We start from the raw sequence: 18,634 nt of genomic DNA, 5'->3' as shown, positions 1-18,634 counted from the left end.
CGCAGTGCCATAAAGCAAAAAAAGGCCGGAGGCCAAGTGGTTATGAATAAATCTCACAATTTTTTTAAACTGCAGATATAAATTAAATTTGATATAAACACTTCTTCCTAGAAAATATGCAAATACAAACCACTAAAATCACAAAGACAAACAGAAAAAGGCTAGCAGACTTTACTGGTAGCATAAAGAGACGGTCAGATATTATTATAAAAAAGTAAGTATTTATTAGGCCCGGCCCCTTTCACACTGGGGTGTTATGGGCATGGGGAGTAAAGCGGTGCTATTTTTAGCGCCGCTTTACCATCGTTTTAGCGGCGGTATTCGGCCGCTAGCGGGGTGGTTTTAACCCCCGCTAGCAGCCGAAAAAGGGTTAAAACTGCCCGCAAAGCGCCGCTGCAGCAGTGCTTTGCCGGCGGTATAGCCGCGCTGCTCCTTCACCACTCCAAAGATGCTGGTAGCAGGACTTTTTTTACCATCCTGTTAGCACACTGCTCCAGTGTGAAAGCCCTCCAGCTTTCACACTGGAGTGAAAGGACCCGCTTCATTGTGAAAGGGGCCTTACAAAATATAGTTAAAACACATAATAAAAACATGAAAAGAGTGCTCTCCTTAGATGATACAAGCCATACAATATGTTTACATTAGTATATCTTTGATACAGTAAATGCTCCAAGAGGTCAACACGTTTCGCATCTAACCACTTCCCCAGGACCTCATTGTCTTGGTAGCAAAGAATTTTGACCTATCCAAAAGGAAAGAGAGCACAATGATCAATATTCAATACATAGCAGGAAGTCATCATTTATGCAAACATTTTTTAAAATGTCCATTTGTCTATCCTTGCTCTTTTTGTATAGGGCTATTGTTGGATGTTATTTTATCCACACTCTTTATGGGCACTCGCTTTGCACCAAACCATGTACCGCCATCCTTGTGTTTGTTCTCGAGGTGACAGTATGTTTGCATAAATGATGACTTCCTGCTATGTATTGAATAGTGATCATTGTTCTCTCTTTCCTTTTGGATAGGTCAAAATTCTTTGCTATCAAGATAATGAGGTCCTGAGGAAGTGGTTAGATGTGAAACGCGTTGACCTCTTGGAGCCTATAGCAAAGATCTACTAATGTAGCCTGATTGTATGACTTGCATCATCCAAGGAGAGTACTCTTTTCATGTTTTTTTTTTATATATTTAAAATATATTGTAATACTTACTTTTTTATAATAATATCTGACAGTCTCTTTCTGGTACCATTAAAGTCTGATAGCTTTTTTCTATTTGTCTATGATATTTATGGATGAGTTGCCCCAAGTACAGCTTGTCTCCCTTGTTTCACTAAAAGCGCATGTAAGCTTTAAAGTGGAACTTTGCTCAGCAAAAAAAAAAAAATTGCAAACATGAAAGCTCAAAGCTTGCAGAAGAGATGTGCTATGCCCCTTCTGCAATAAATCCACCTTACCTGCCTGTTCCCCCAAACTTGTTTCCAAAGTACTTTGAGCTGCATATGAGCAGCACAATGCACATTTTCGGTATAGCTTGATGCAGGGATAAATTAACTCGCATGCGCATCCCTGGTTGGCCAGTCAAGATGGTCAAGGATGCTGAACCAGAAAACAAAACGGGCAAAGATGTTGGCAGTGGCAACTTGCAGCTGTTGCATCACTGATGCAGAGGTGAGTACTGCAGACTTTAGTTCTGCTTCAATGTTCCTATGTACAGAAGTTTCAAAAGCAAGTCTATATTTTAAATATGCAGCTTTTATTTAAATAATCCCTGGTGATCCTGCCAAGATCGTCCTTGTTTAGGCTATTTCTGTTACAGGAAACCCATAACAGAAATCAACCTATATGACAACCAGGGCTTTTTTTCAGCAGGAATGCGGGGGGGACACAGTTCCGGCACCTCCAGGATTGAATGTATGTAATCACAAGGGGTGCTGGGGTGTGCTGGAGGGTCTATTGATGCTGGCTGCTGGGGAATAGGGATGAGCCGAACACCCCCCGGTTCGGTTCGCACCAGAACTTTCGAACGGACCCCACGTTCGTTACGAACGTTAGAACCCCATTGAAGTCTATGGGACTCGAACGTTCGAAATGGAAAGTGCTAATTTTAACGGCTAATATGCAAGATATGTCCTAAAAAGGGTTTGGGGACCTGACTCCTGCCTCAGGGGGCATGGGTCAATGCAAAAAAAAGTTTTAAAAATGGCCGTTTTGGCGGGAGCACTGATTTTAATGACGATTAAAGTGAAAAAAAAAGTGAAATATTCCTTTAAATATGGTGCCTGGGGAGTGTCTGTAGTATGCCTGTGAAGTGCCACGTGTTTCCCGTGTTTAGAACAGTCCCTGCACAAAATGACATTAAACGGAAATAACACCATTTAAAACTGCTTGCGGTTTTAATGTTATATCTGGTTCCTGCAATATGGTTGAAAATCATTGAGAAAAATGGCATGGGTAGCCCTCCGTGCCCATTACCAGCCTATTTGGGTCTTGTACGCATATTAAGGGGAACCCTGTACCCATATTAAAAAAAGGAAATGCGTGTGGCCCCCAGGCCCTATATACTCAGAACAGCAGTATACAGGCGGTGCAAACAAGACAGGGACTGTGTAGGTTTGTTGTGTTAAGTTGAATCTGTTTGTAATTTTCAACTGGTACATTTTTAAAGTGTAGCTCCAGTCAAAAAAACTATTTTTAAGCTTTTTGGAAAACATAGGGAAGGGTTATCACCCCTGTATAATTTGTTTTGTCGTCCATCTTTTTTCATCTCACTTGCTGCTGTCTCCTTGCGTTTGCAAGTAGGAGATGTTTGTAAGTTGGATGTTTGAAAGTAGGGGCCTGCCCTATATGCTCTGCAGAAATGGCGGAACAAGATGTTGGTTTTGCCACAACATTGTAAGCCCTCAAAGTGACTCTTGGTGGGCGCTGGAGCACCCTGCTGTGAATGATTATATCAAGAATTGTAATTACATGCCATTGTTGAACAGTGGTAGAAAAATTGACCTTTGGTGGTTGTGGTGCTGGTGCCACAACACTATAAGTCCTCACCGTTACTCTGGGTGGGCACAGGAAGGGGCCCTCCTGTGAAATATTATATCAAGAATTGTAATTACATGTCCCTGTTAAACAGGGGCAGAAAAATTTGGCCTTAGGCACTGCTGCTGGTGCCACCACACTGCAACCTCTTCCATATACTCTAGTTTTTTTGCTGGAATTAGCCCTGCTGCAAAGCATTGCATCAAAAATTGTAATTAAACGCCCCTGTTAAACAGGGGCAGAAAAATTGGGCCTTAGGCACTGGTGCTGGTGCCACCACACTGCAACCTCTCCCATATACTCTTGTTTGATTGCAGGAATTAGCCCTGCTGCAAAGCATTGCATCAAAAATTGTAATTAAACACCCTGTTAAACAGGGGCAGAAAAATTGGGCTGCTGGCATCACCCAGAACCAAAAATGTTCTTCCAACATATCAGCGGAGGAGGAAGAGGATAGACAATCAACATAACAGGACAGTCACTCAGCATCAGCATAGGCAGTCTTGAAGGGATGTGGTATTTCAAAAAAAAATATTCGGTTACATCAGCTTCAGGTGCTTGGTAGCTGTGGGTGATCCAAGACTGATTCATCTTGATGAAGGTCAGTCGATCAACTGATTCGGTGGACAGGCGCACCCTGTGATCGGTAACAAAGCCACCAGCAGCACTGAAGGTGCGTTCCGAAAGAACGCTGGATGCAGGACAGGCCAGTAGCTCAATTGCATACTGTGCAAGCTCTGGCCAGTGATCCATTCTCAAGACCCAGTAAGCCAGAGGATTTTCGGTGGGAAAGGTGTCCAAGTCTGACCTTGCCCCTAGGTATTCCTGCACCATGTAAAGTAGACGCTGGCGATGGGTGCTGGAACCAATCATACCTTGGGGCTGCGGACTAAAAAATTGTCTGAAAGCATCAGTCAGACGGCCACCTTATCCATCGCTCCTTCTGACCGATGCCTCAGCAACACGTTGTCCAGGACCAGGAGTTTGTAACCTCCCAGTCTCTGGGAACGCGTTGCACAGAGCTTTCTGCAAGGCCTCCCGGAGATGTCTCATCCTCTGCTCCCTCTGCGATGGCAAGATAAGGTCGGCAACCTTACCCTTGTACCGTGGATCAAGGAGAGTGGCCAGCCAGTAATGGTCCCTCTCTTTGATCCGAAGAATACGAGGATCCTTCCGCAGGCTTTGCAGGATCAGGGAGGCCATGCAGCGTAGGTTAGCTGAGGCATTCGGTCCGGAGTCCTCTGGGTCACTAAGGACAACATGATCCACAGCTACCTCCTCCCAGCCACGTACAAGTCCACGTGTTTCTTGGGACTGTAAATCATCCCTATAAGACTGCTGCTGATGATGCTGATGCTGAGTGCCAGCCTCCACCTCCATGCTGACACAATCATGTCACTGATGCATGCACTGTCACTGCTCACCATCCTTGTGGCCTCCTCAAACGGTGACAGGACAGTGCATGCATCCCTGATCATGCCCCACTGGCGTGGTGAGAAAAAACCAAGCTCCCCTGACCCTGTCCTGGTGCCGTAGTCGCACAGGTACTCATTGATGGCCCTCTGCTGCGTGTGCAGCCACTGCAGCATGGCCAATGTTGAGTTCCATCTGGTGGGCATGTCACATATAAGGCGGTTCTTGGGCAGGTTCAACTCCTTTTGGAGCTCAGCCAGCCGAGCACAGGCATTAAATGATCGGCGGAAATGCACACAGACTTTCCTGGCCTGCTTCAGGACATCATTTAAGCCGGGGTACCTGCCCAAGAACCGCTGCACCACCAGGTTAAGGACGTGAGCTACACAGGGCACATGGGTCAGTTGTCCCTGTCGGAGGGCGGAGAGGAGGTTGGTGCCATTGTCGCAAACCACCATTCCTGGCTTAAGCTGGTGTGGCGTCAACCACCTCTCGGCCTGCCCCTGCAGAGCTGACAAAACATCCGCCCCATTGTGGCTCCTGTCCCCCAAACAAACCAGCGCAAGCACGGCATGGCATCGTTTTGCCTGCGTACTTGCGTAGCCCCTGGAACGCCTACGGAGCACCGCTGGTTCTGAGGACAGAGCACTGGAAGAGGCCATGGAGGAAGAAGAAGAGGAGGGGGTGGAGGAGAGAGGTGTGTCACAACCAATAGTAGCATTTTGGAGGCGTGGTGGCGGAACAACCTCCAACACTACTGCACCTTGTCCTGCATCCTTCCCAGCAGCCAGAAGAGTGACCCAATGGGCCGTGAAAGACAGGTAACGTCCCTGTCCATGCCTACTGGACCATGAGTCAGCGGTAATATGCACCTTACCGCTGACCGCCCTGTCCAGCAAGGCAAGGACATTGCCTTCCACATGCCGGTAGAGAGCCGGAATCGCCGTGAGAAAAAGTGGCGTTTGGGGACCTGCCACTGAGGAACCGCACATTGTACAAACTCACAGAAGGGGGCCGAGTCTACCAACTGAAAAGGCAGCAGTTGAAGTGCTAGCAATTTAGCCAAGCTAGCATTCAACCGCTGGGCATGTGGATGGCTGGGAGTAAACTTCTTCCGCCGGTCCAGCAGCTGGGGCAGGGACATTTGCCTGCTATAATCGGACGTGGGTGTACCACTAGCAGAGTTCCCGGAAGCACTTGGCTGTGACACACCTAATTCTACACCTTCATTCCTCTCAGAGCAGGTTTCAGAGAGGACTGAAGGTCTAGTGGGGTTGGAGATGCCAGCTGATGAGGAGCAAGGAGAGGTCCGCTTTGTTCTTTGGTGTGGGTCTTTGAGGTACGCTTGCCAACGAGCTGCATGGCAGGTCAACATATGTCTGGTCAAGCATGTGGTGCCCAAGCGGCTGATGTTTTGGCCACGTGAGATACGCTTGAGACATATGTTGCAAATAGCAGCGGTGCGATCTGATGCACTCGTCTCAAAAAAGGCCCACACCAAAGAACTTTTAGAATAACGCGCAGAGGAAGCGCTCTGCGCAGGCGGAGCTCTGCGGTGTGATTCAGTCGGTGTGCTGCCCCTAAGCTGGCCCCCGGAGGGCATCCTGCCTCGTTGGACATGTGCCTCCTCCTCCTCCTCCTCCCTCCTTCCAGGCACCCACGTGGAGTCAGTGCCCTCATCATCCCCTCCCTCTTCATCGCTGTAGCAAACCTGGCAGTATGCTGCAGCTTGTGGAACATGACTGCCAGATTGCTGTCCTTCTTGAGCATCCCCTCTCTCTGTGCTCACGCTACTGCCTTCCTCTAGCTGAGTGTCATCATCAGAGCCCACCAAACACTGGGCATCCTCCTGTACCCAACACTGTGCTCAAAGAGTTCAGGAGACTCCTCAGGAGGACGTGGTGGGTCTAGGGAAGGAGTCACTGATGATGACATTGAGAGGAGGGAAGACGATGCGTTGGCAGCTGCTTTGCTACTACCCTGAGACTGGGTGAGAGAGGATGAGGAGGATGAAGAGGGCTTGGTCATCCACTCTACCAAGTCGTTGGCATGTTGCGGTTCAACATGTCCAGCTGCAGAAAAGAAGGACAAGCATGTCCCATGGCCACGTGCTGATGACAATGCACCGTGTCCACGACCAGCACTGTTGTCTCTAGACACAGAGCCTGCTTGCCCTCTTTTATCGGCTCGCGCCTGTCTGCCTCTCCTTGCTGGCCTTCCAGACATGGTAATGGCCTGAAGGGAGTTGGGTAAAACAGTAGTTGGGTAGTTTATATTGTGCTGGAGGCACACAACACCCACTAACTCCTGCAGATGCCTTTTTTATAGAACAGCAGAGATAAAGGGGTATATACAGATGTATACTGTGCTGTGCTGGAGGCACACACAACTTCCAATAACTCCTGCAGATGGCAATTGGGCTCAAATAGAGAACAGCTATGTAGGTGAATATAGCGGTATGTACTGGGTACAGAGCACGCAGACAGCACGCACTATCTCCTAACACTACTGACTGCAAGCTCTATTATTAAAGATGGACCACTAGCTATATAGGTGAGGTGAATATCGCGGTGTATACTGCGGTCAGGGCACGCAGACAATAACCAGAAAACAGCAGAAATAAAGGGGTATATACAGATGTATACTGTGCTGTGCTGGAGGCACACACAACTTCCAATAACTCCTGCAGATGGCAATTGGGCTTAAATAGAGAACAGCTATGTAGGTGGATTATAGCGGTATGTACTGGGTACAGAGCACGCAGACAGCACGCACTATCTCCTAACACTACTGACTGCAAGCTCTATTATTAAAGATGGACCACTAGCTATATAGGTGAGGTGAATATCACGGTGTATACTGCGGTCAGGGCACAGACAATAACCACTACACAACAGCAAGATAGGAAATCAGCCAAACACGATCGGTGTGTACTGTGTTGAAGGTACACAGAACACCCACTGCTTCAGATGCCAACACACTACACGAGGCCGCCTCAAAGGCGGCCTTATATAGTGTGGGGCGTGCACTACACAGCCTGAGCTATGATTGGCCACAGGCAGGATGCCTGTGGCCAATCATGGCTCTCCTCGCTGCTGGCGCTGCGATTGGCCAAGCATGCGGGGTCACAGTGCATGCTTGGCCAATCATGAGCCAGCAATGCACTGCGCCATCGCAGTGCATTGTGGGCCGTGCGCGCCACACAAATTTTGACGCGAACGGACCAAGAGTTCGGATTTCGACGAACGGACGAACAGCCAATGTTCGAGTCGAACGTACGTTCGACTCGAACACGAAGCTCATCCCTACTGGGGAATCTATTGTTGCTAGAGGGGATCTATTTTTGTGAAGGAAGTTGGTCTATTGTTGCTGGAGAGGTCTTCTGTTGTTGGTGGGGGATCTTTCATTGCTGGGAGGGCTCTACTGTTCAGAAAGAGGCCTTTGTTGTTGGCTGCTGGAGGGTCCATTGATGCTGGCTGCTGGGGAATCTTTTGTTGCTGGAGATGATCTATTTTTGCAAGGGGGGGGTCTAATGTTGCTGGGCAGGTCTATTCTTGCTGGTGGGGAATCTATTGTTGCTGTGGGTAAATTATTTCTGGGAGGGATCTACTGTTTAGGGAGGGGTCTGTTGTTGCTGGCTTCTGGAGGGTCTATTGATGCTGGCTGTTGGGAGTCCACTGTTGCTGGGGTGGATCTATTGTCACTGAAGTGCCCATTGCTGCTAGATCTGTTTTATTATTATTTTTTTTTGCGATCTTTAAAACATTCCGTACAAAATATTTAGCACCACAAAATGATACTTGGTTCTGCATTCTCTAAAAGGGATGGTACTAGGAGGTGGGTATGGGGTGGAACCAAGGAACGGTGCTTGAGGCCAAGTCAAGGGGTGACTTGGAAGGAATGAGTTCCTGCACTTATTCTCTAAGAAAGAAAAGCCCTGGTGACAACGCTTTGTCTCTATCTCCCAAAGGTGACACCCTATCACACAGGCTTTCAATTGGAGACTACAAGTGGCTTTTTCAACCCATATTACGCAGCCATTGTCCCCCTGAAAAACAGCCCTGAGAAACGTCCTGCAAAGGACACTTATGCCGTGTACACACGATCGGACTTTCCGACAGACTTGGTCCTGCGGACTGGAATCTGTTGAACAATTCGATCGTGTGTGGGCTCCAGCTGACTTTTTTTCCCCAAAAGTCAGATGGACCTAGAAACAAAACATGTTTCAAATCTATTCAACGGACTCAAGTCCGACGGACTAAAAATCTGGAAAACTGTTCGTCTGTGTGCTAGTCCGATGGACCAAATACGACGCAAGGGCAGCTATTGGCTACTGGCTATTGAACTTCCTTGTTTAGTCCTGTTTACGTCCTCACATTCAAAACAAATGGACTTTCGAGCTGCCCTTGTACACACGGTCGGACATTCTGACAACCAAATCCATTGGATTTTGTCCGACGGATTTTGTCCGAAACTGTTGCATACACACGGTCAGACAAAGTTGTTGGAAAATCCGATTGTACATAACGTGATGACATTATTTTGTTACGACAGGACTACATTTGGGCTAGTAGCCAATAGCTTTGGTCTAGGAATTTGATCTGAGCATGTGTGGCACTTTGTCCGTTGGAGTAGGCTACACATGATCGGAGTATGTCCGATCGGAGCATAAGTTGGAAAATTTGGTCCGACGGATATTCCGACGGAAACAGTCCGATGCATACCACACACAGTCGGAATATCCGACAACACGCTCCGATCGGACACATTCCGACAGAATCTCCGACCGCGTGTACAAGGGCTTAGTCCGGTCGTGTGTGGCCAAGTCCGCTCATTCAGAAAGTCCGTCGGACCTCTGCCGAAAGTCTGACGGGAAGACCGTCGGACCTAGTCCGTCAAAGTCTGGTCGTGTGTACGCGCCATTAGGTTCTTGTAGACTGCAAGTGGCTGTAGGGGATTAGCAGCATCGAAATGCAACAGAGGTTGAAAAAAGGACAAAGCAAGTATTTTATTAGGAAAAAAAGGCAGTTATTTATTATGCACCGTGCTTTTGAAAATGAATGTCCTTCAATTTGGATATACACAGCGTGTAAGAAAGTATGGAAGAGATAGATGGCAAAGGGACTCTTTCTTTATTATTAATCATCATTGTCTTACAGATAAAACACCAATACAATAAAAATGTATGCTGCTGTTCCTCTATATTTCACAGCGGTTAACAGATTGATTATACTTGTTGCCTGAAGCTACTCTTTAATGGGTACAATGACTGAATAAACATAAATTTGATTATTTTCTTGTAATATCATTGTTTTCCTCTAGGGCCTGGTGTACACCATTTATGAAGACACCCTGGGCATGGCTCTGGTTTCTGATGGAGCCGAGTGCATTGTAATATCCAAAGAGTTTTTCAAAAAACAGATGGATGACGCGTACCTCCATAAATTGTCCAGACACGTAAGTCCCTGTGATTTCTGCTGGTTATTTATAGTGAGCCTGGGGACGTACATGGCACAACATATGGAAAAGCGAGGCATTGGCAGGTCTGTACCGCATCCGATACTGGCCGCCACGCTAGATGGTTTGGAAGGATAATCGAAAACTTGCTGCACTTCCAAATGGAAATTATTGAACCCATATGGAAAGGAAAAAAACCACACACAGAAACATAATAATAAATGTCAGGAAAAATATAAAGCAAGATTTGTTATAATAGTACTAAGTTAATATACATTTGCATTTTCTGCCATATATAATTAATTTGCGTGGGGAAAGATAGAGCATTGACTTCTTCAAGCTCAACTGAGTAAATACAAAAAAAAAAAAATAATTTAGAATTTTTTTTGTTCTACTGGTGGGCTAAAATAAAGAAATCTGCTTTCTCCATCCCCGCTAAAACCACATAGATGGACGAACCTTCCTCTGTGACCATCTGATTGGATGCAGGTACTGCTCAGCCGAGGATTTGCACTTGGGATAGCACCTGGTTCACCTGGTTCAACTGACTTTTGCCAAGCTAGGTGGTGCCAGCAGGCTATAAATCATCCAAAAAATCAAGTCATGTATAGCAGCCTTTTATGACATTCTGTAGTTACTTTTTTTTACCACACAGAAAGTTAAGGGTTATATGCAAAACAGACATCAATAGAAAATAAAATCTGACAGAGGGTCTAGCCTTCCCCTACTCTACTTAAAAATGCATTTCTCTGTTTGTGTTGCTGTTGGATCCACGAGGTATGTCTAAAATGTTTGGTGAATGGTCCGATATCAAGCGGAAACAAGCACATGCACATGGCTATCCAGAAACAGGTAGAGAAGCGCCACCTTGCGTGGAGTACATGCTCTGGGCAGTCAAACGTAGTGAGAGGTAGGGTCACAGTGCACTGGACCAACAAGTGAACATCAGTTTCCGCTGCAAATTGGGGAAAACATGAAATGTTGGTGCAAGTGTACAAGATAGAATCCATCCATCCCCCAGCTCCTCTCTCCCCCGTGTGCATTGCGCTGTCCACCCACGTTCTCTTGTCATGGCTCCTCTTTCTCTCCTCACCCGCCCTCTCCCCATGTACGTCTCCACGTGGCTTTTCTCCCATTGTGGGGGGAAGGAGGTCGGCCGACTCTGACTCCTCTCTCTCCCCATGTGCTTTTTTGCTCCACCCGCCGATTCTCCTGGTGGGGGGGAGGGGGAGGTAGTCGGCCACCGCCGGCTCCCCTTCTCCCCTCGTAGGTGCGGAGCGCCCGCCGTTTCTCCTGATGGGGGAGGGGGAGGTGATTGGCCGCTGCCGGCTCCCCCTCTCCCCTCACATATGCAGAGCACCCGCCGATTCTCCTGGCAGGGGGGAGGTGGAGGTGATCAGCTACCGCCGGCTCCCCCTCTCCCCTCACATATGCAGAGCACCCGCCGATTCTCCTGGCGGGGGAGGGGGAGGTGATATGCCACCGCCGGCTCCCCCTCTCCCCTCACTTATGCAGAGCACGCGCCGATTCTCCTGGCGGGGGGGAGGGGGAGGTGATCGGCCACCGCCGGCTCCCCCTCCCCCCCGCCAGGAGAATCAGCGCATGCTCTGCACATGTGCAGAGCACCAGCCGATTCTCCTGGTGGGGGGGAGGGGTAGGTGATCGGCCACCGCCAGCTCCCCCTCTCCCCTCACATGTGCAGAGCGCCCGCCATTTCTCCCAGTGTGGGGGGGGGGGATTGGCCACCTGACAGCTCCTCTGGCTCCACGGGGGGGGGGGGGGGTGACGGTGCTCTGGGGGTGTGCGGTCACTGACATCTCTGCTTCTGTGACAGAGGATGTCAGACCACCCACAGCAATCATGACTACGGCAGGTCTGCCAGGGTGCTGCAGTCTCTTGTGAATTTGCTTCTTTGGTCAATGTGTCGATCGCAGCCTGCGTTTCTGTCCAGGTTTCGGTCATAAGCGTTTTCTGTCCAGCATGTTCTGTCACAGCGTTTTTCTGTCCAGCATTTTCTGTCATAACATTTTCTGTCCAGAATTTTCTGTCACAGCGTGTTCTATCATAGCGTTTCTGTCCAGGTTTCAGTCGTAGCGTCACCCTACACCCTCCGCTTGCCACCCAGTTCACCTCCCGGGAACTCACGCTATGCTCCATGGAGGGGATGCCCACACGTTTCCCGGTTTTCATGGAGGGGGCTCTCACCCACCTGTTCACCTCCCGGTACTCTCGGGGGTGGGGATCCCCACACATCCGGGCACCCATTTCAGTCACAGCGGTTTTATCATGGCATTCGGCCCAGGTTTCTGTCTCTACGTTCTTCTGTCACCACGTTCTGTCCAGGGGTTACCGTCATATCGTTGGTCCAGTTTCTGTCATAGCGTTCGGTCCAGCTTTTTCTGGCATAGCGTTCTGTCCAGCATTTCCGGCTTAGCGTTTCTGTCCAGCATTTCTGTCATAGCGTTCTGTCCAGCATTTCTGTCATAGCGTTCTGTCCAGCATTTCTGTCATAGCGTTCTGTCCAGCATTTCTGTCATAGCGTTCTGTCCAGCATTTCTGTCATAGTGTTCTGTCCAGCATTTCTGTCATATCGTTCTGTCCAGCATTTCTGTCATAGCGTTCTGTCCAGCATTTTCCGGCATAGCGTTCTGTCCAGCTTTTCCTGCATAGCTTTCTGTCCAGCATTTCCGTCGTAGCTTTCTGTCCAGCATTTCTGTCACAGCGTGCTGTCCTGCATTTCTGTCGTAGCATTTCTGTCCAGCATTTCTGTCATAGCGTTCTGTCCAGCATTTCTGTCATAGCGTTCTGTCCAGCATTTCTGTCATATTGTTCTGTCCAGCATTTCTGTCATAGCGTTCTGTCCAGCATTTTCTGGCATAGCGTTCTGTCCAGCTTTTCCGGCATAGCGTTCTGTCCAGCATTTCCGTCGTAGCTTTCTGTCCAGCATTTCTGTCACAGCGTGCTGTCCTGCATTTCTGTCGTAGCATTTCTGTCCAGCATTTCTGTCATAACGTTCTGTCCAGCATTTCTGTCATAGCGTTTCTGTCCAGCATTTCTGTCATAGCGTTCTGTCCAGCATTTCTGTCATAGCGTTTCTGTCCAGCATTTCTGTCATAGCGTTCTGTCCAGCATTTCTGTTGTAACGTTTCTGTCCAGCATTTCTGTCGTAGCGTTTCTGTCCAGCATTTCTGTTGTAGCGTTTCTGTCCAGCATTTCTGTCATAATGTTTCTGTCCAGCATTTCTGTCGTTCTACCCCTGGATTCCCGTCATAGCGTCCTGCCCCTGGATTCCCGTCATAGCGTCCTGCCCCTGGATTCCCGTCATAGCGTCCTGCCACTGGATTCCGGTCATAGCATCCTGCCCCTGGATTCCTGTCATAGCGTCCTGCCCCTGGATTCCTGTCATAGCGTCCTGCCCCTGGATTCCTGTCATAGCATTCTGCCCGGCATGTCTGTCTTAGCATTCTGCCCCAGGATTTCTGTCTTAGCATTTTTCTGCCCCAGGACTTCTGTCATAGCGTTTCTACCCCTGGTTTTCTGTCATAGCATTTTTTGGCCCTGGATTTCGGTCATGGCGTTTTCTGCCCCAGTGTGACGGTTATAGTGTTCTGTCCCAGGATTTCTGTCAGTGTTTCACACCAGGTTTCTGTTGCAGTGGTCCGCCCCAGCTTTTCTATCACAGGGGTCTGCCCCAGCATGCTGCCCAGCATTTCTGTCATAGCTTTCTGCCAAGCATTTTCTGTCTTTACGTCTCTACCCCTGTATTTCTGTCATAGTGTTCTGCCCCAGCATTTCTGTCATTGCGTGCTTTTCTATCATAGTGTTCGGCTCGGCGTTCAGTCTCAGTAATTCTTGTGGCATTCAGTCTTAGCATTTTGGTCATAACGTTTCTGCCCCAGGATTACTGTCTTTGCATTACTGTCTCAGCGCTCAGTCTCAGCGGGTTTTCGTCACTGCATTTCTGGCCAGGATTCTGCTGTCTCAGTTTTTCTGTTGTAGCGTTTTCTGCCCCAGGATTTCTGGCGTTGCATTTATGCCTCAGTGTTTCAGTCTTGGTTTTGCTGTCATTGCGTTCTGCCCCTGGATTTCTGTCTCTACATTTCTGCATCAGCATTCAGTTTCAGCTTTTTCTGTCGTAGTGGTGTCTCTGTCGTAGCGGTGTCTCTGTCGTAGCAGTGTCTCTGTCGTAGCGTTTACTGTCATAGCATTGATGTCTTTGTGTGGCTGCCCAGCATGTCTGTCATAGTATTTTCAGCCTTGATGGCATACTCTGGTAGTCCTTTGTCTTCGTCGTTTGTCATGTCCCATCGTGTCTGTGTCATGTTTGTACCTGGGTCAGGTAGCTAGGGCTCACATGTCAAGATCTGTCACGTCTACAGATCCATACGGGCTGAGGTTTTTGTTTGTTAATTTATTGTTGTCCTCAATCTTCTCGCCTGTATACCATACGTCATACGATGCATGTTCATTCACCACATTCATACGACTACCCATCATGGCCTGTGGGTATACTAGCCCTGAGTTTTTCAGTTAATTACCTGTCTCTGTGCTGCAGGTTACTCAGGCTCACTTACCACTCACATGGGGGCTGGGGGGTTCGTCGTCAGGTTCATTCATGCACAGTGGTATTGACATTTCTGCTCATGTTTCATTCTTAGGTATGCAGAGGGGGGGGGGGGGGGGGGCATTGTTGTTCACCTATCTGGTTGTCTGTCTTTTCTCTAGTTTGTGTTTCAGGTTGGGCCATCTTGGCATCCATACCGGTATCAACCATGCTTGCACTCACTTCCTTCAGCCCAGCCATTGTTGGGGGGCTAGTTGATTGCTGCTGATGTAGTTTTCGCCATTGGGCTCACCCTTGGGTCAGAAGCAGTCGGCTATGTTTTCTTCAGTTGATGTCCTGTTGTGTTGAGTCCCTGGTTACCGCCCAGGGATGTATAGTCTTTCTCAGGGTGTGTGCTAAGCCACATCCCCGTGACGGTCCGTGGGTGGTGGGTTGGGCAGACATCTTGCATGATTCTGGATTCCACTCTTGGCTCTGTTCTTGTCTAACATATTGCCTGGAGTTCTACTTAGGGACGTCAGTCCAGTCGTCTTTTCCGATTCCCCAGCCTGTTCCAAGTAGGGGGGGATTTAGTAACCTTGGGTATGTCTGTGCCATGCCTTTTCCTTTCCCGATAAGCGACGAGCATCGCTGGCCGGGTTCACACTGGTGCGGGGATCCGAATTGGATTCCCGCCAATACCAGGCACTGTGTTTGGTATGAATCCTAAGGGAGAACTCCACGCCAAATTAAAAAAAAACGGCATGGGTTCCCCCTTGGGAGGAATACCAGGCCCTTAGGGCCGGTAGGGATTTTAAGGGGAATCCCCTACGCTGAAAAAAACGGCGTGGGGTCCCCCCAAAATCCATACCAGACCCCTATCCGAGCATGCAGCCCGGCCGGTCAGGAAAGGGGGTGGGGACGAGCGAGCCCCCCCCCCACTGAGCGTGCGCTCAACATGGGGGGTGCCTTGGGGAAGGGGGGGCCGCGCGGCCTCCCCACCCCAAAGCACCTTGTCCCCATGTTGATGAGGACAAGGGCCTCTTCCCGACAACCCTGGCCGTTGGTTGTCAGGGTCTGTGGGTGGGGGGCTTATCGGAATCCGGGAGCCCCCTTTAATAAGGGGGCCCACAGGATAGCGGCCCCCACCCTATGTGAATGAGTATGGGGTACAATGTACCCCTACCCATTCACCTGTGAAAAAATGTAAAAAAAATACACAACACACAAGGGTTAAAATAGTTTATTGCACAGCTCCGGGGGTCTTCTTCCGTCTTTGGGGGTCTTGTCGCCGGACTCCTCCGCTATCTTCTGCTAGCTCTTTTACTAGCGGAGGAGCCTGGCTTTCTTCTTCGCCGCCGCCCTCTTCTTCCGACTTCGGGGGGTCTTGTCCCCCTCTTCGGTTCTTCTTGCCGGGCCACCGCTTCTTCTTCTAGCTCTTTTACTAGCGGTGGCCCGGTCTTCTGTCGCCGTCGCCATCGCCTTCCGTTCTTCTTCTTCTGGAGATGTTGACTCGACTCTCTCTCCGGCTGCAATGCCAGGGACGCGGTGTGCGGCGACTTATATAGGGACAAGGGGCGGGGTCACCGGTTGATGTCACATGGTGACCCGCCCCCTTATGATGTCACAGTCCCAGCATTCGGCGTGCCTGTTCTCAATCATCCACCGTACTCCCTTATATGGTGCCTGTGAACTTCTTTCTGTTTCCCCACCTGATAGCGCCTAAAGATGCATTGCTGACAGTTTCCAGAAGATTTATGAATGTTGCCAAAAGTGTGTGGCCCCGGCATTGCCTAAATAACAGCTGTCACAGCCAAAAGACAGCAGTCGCCAGGAGGCCTCCCATGGAGGCAGAGTTTTTCCATTTTTTTTCCTTTTTTTCAGTTCCGTCGGGCGGACCTGAAAAATAATAAATGAAAATAATAAATAATAATAATAAAGGAATTGTCAAAAACTGTCAATTGTGGTTTTTACTTTTTGACTCTTTTTTTTTTTGGTGAATGTGGGGGGGGGGGAAGGATCTGGGGGCTGCCTTGTTAAAGGGGGCATTCAGATTCCGATAAGCCCCCCACCCGCAGACCCCCACAGCCACCGGGAGAGGGTTGTATGGATGAGGCCCTTGTCACCATCAACATGGGGACAAGGTGCTTTGGTGGGGACTCCAAAGCACCCTCCCTATGTTGAGGGCAAGTGGCCTGGTATGGTTCAGGAGGGGGGCACTTGCTCGCCCCCCTCTTTCCTGGCCTGCTAGGCTGCTTGTTCGACTAAGGGTCTGGTATGGATTTTTGCGTGGAGTCCCCCTTAAAATCTATGCCAGACCCAAAGGTCTGTTTTTAACCACTTCCCACCCGGCCAATGTATATATACGGCCGGGTGGGAGCCGCCTGCTCCTGATAGGACGTTCAGGAACGTCATTCAGGAGCAGCGGGATCGCGCGCGCGCGCGCCCGCGCAGCGGCGCGATCCCGATGTGCTCGTGTCACCCGGACACGGCACATCTCAGATCGGCAGGAGGGCTCTGTGATTGGCCCTCCTGATCACATGACGGCCGTGTCCAATCACGGCCGTCATGTGATGTAAACAAACAGCCGGTTGCTAGGCAATCGGCTCTCCTCTCCTCACACGGAAGTCACCGCTGAGAAGAGGAGAGCAGAACGCTGCAGCCGGCTGATGATCAGTGAGTATGGGCTGCTTTTCACAGCTTTTTACTCACTGATCATCAGTGTAGTGTAAACACACAACACACCACACAGTGAAAACACAGTCCCCACATATGTCCCCAAAACACACATGTCCCCAAAACATACATGTCCCCAAATAATAAAAACACATGTCCCTAATAATAAAAACATGTCCCCCACATATGTCCCACTAAAATCACATGTCCCAATGATTATCTGCACACATATGTACGTGATCACCTGCACACATATGTACATGATCATTTGCGTACATATGTCCGTGATCACACAAACCAATTATTATACACTTAACGGAATTTTTTTTACCAAAAACATGTAGCAGAATACATTTTGGCTTAAATTTATGACAACATTTGATTTTATTGGATTTCTTTTCAAATAGAAAAAAGAAAATATTGTTTTTTTCCCAAATTTCCGCTTTTTTTGCGCTTATATCGCAAAAAAAAAAAACGGAGTCGTGAATAAATAACGCCAAAATAAAGCTCTATTTGTGCGAACAAAATGATAACAATTTCATTTGGGTACAGTGTAGCATGACCGCGCAATTGTCACTGAAAGCGCTAGAGCGCTGAAAGCTGAAAATTAGGCTGGGAAGGAAGGGGGTGAAAGTGCCCTGTATTGAAGTGGTTAAAAAAAAAAATTGAGGTGCAGTTCCCCTTAAAAGCAAGTTTAAATTACATTTTTTCCATTTAGAAATGTCGTTGTGCTGTGGCACTGTTCAACACATTAGACAGATGCGTCACTTTACAGGCAGACTAAGGGGATCCCCAGACACAATATTTAAAGGAATATTTCATTTTTATTGTTTCACATTAAGCATTATTAAAATCCCTGCTCCTGAAAAAAATAGTCCTTTTTAAACACTTTTTTTGCATTGATACATGTCCCCTGGGGCAGTAGCCGGTTCCCCATACAATTTTTATGGCAATAAAATATTGCATATAAGCCTTTAAAATTAGCACTTTTGATTTTTCACGTTCGGGTACCATAGACTTTAATAATATTCGCTCAAACTTTTTGCCTGTTCGCATGTTTTGGTGCAAACCGAACCGGGGGTGTTTGGCTCAACCCTACCTATCACAGCTTATTCTGGCTGTGAGAAATTTTGTCTTGGGTTACCCCCCTATGATTGGGTGCCCACCTATAATTGTGACACACCATTCTATGACACCCCCCAGGATGGACACTCCCTCTTGGTCCCTCAGCTGCCCTCTTTCACCATGGGCACGTTGGAAACATTATAGACCTCCTAATTATACCAATTTCAGATTTCTGTATTAACAGACACACTGGTGATGGAACATAAACACAATGCATACATTAACCTGAAATAAACTTGCCTTTGAAGAAAGAAAATATTCCATTTAAAAATTAACATTTCCTGGCCAAAACACAATCAATTCCAACACATCTAGATTTCCTGTCTTCCTTGTTGGTCCCGACACTGTTATTTCTTGATGGGATTTTTTTAATGCTTTCGTT

General features: G+C 48.4%; 1 protein-coding gene across 2 annotated transcripts in view; it reads left to right on the top strand.

Moving 5' to 3' along the window:
- The window catches only part of LOC143986591 (cyclic nucleotide-binding domain-containing protein 2-like), a 564,608-nt gene that overhangs the window by 474,926 nt on the left and 71,048 nt on the right, over positions 1 to 18,634 (top strand). For both annotated transcript variants that reach the window (XM_077485000.1, XM_077484999.1), the window contains one exon: positions 9,774 to 9,908. In XM_077485000.1, coding sequence (XP_077341126.1) covers positions 9,774 to 9,908 — 135 coding nt within the window. The remainder of the gene's footprint in view (positions 1 to 9,773; positions 9,909 to 18,634) is intronic.

Source organism: Lithobates pipiens, unplaced genomic scaffold, assembly GCF_037356315.1.
Source record: "Lithobates pipiens isolate NorthernLeopardFrog02 unplaced genomic scaffold, aLitPip1_a1.2 Scaffold_17, whole genome shotgun sequence".
Classification (NCBI taxonomy): domain Eukaryota; kingdom Metazoa; phylum Chordata; class Amphibia; order Anura; family Ranidae; genus Lithobates; species Lithobates pipiens.
The sequence above is the reverse complement of the archived record's forward strand: the minus strand, read 5'-3'. Positions and strand labels throughout refer to the sequence as shown.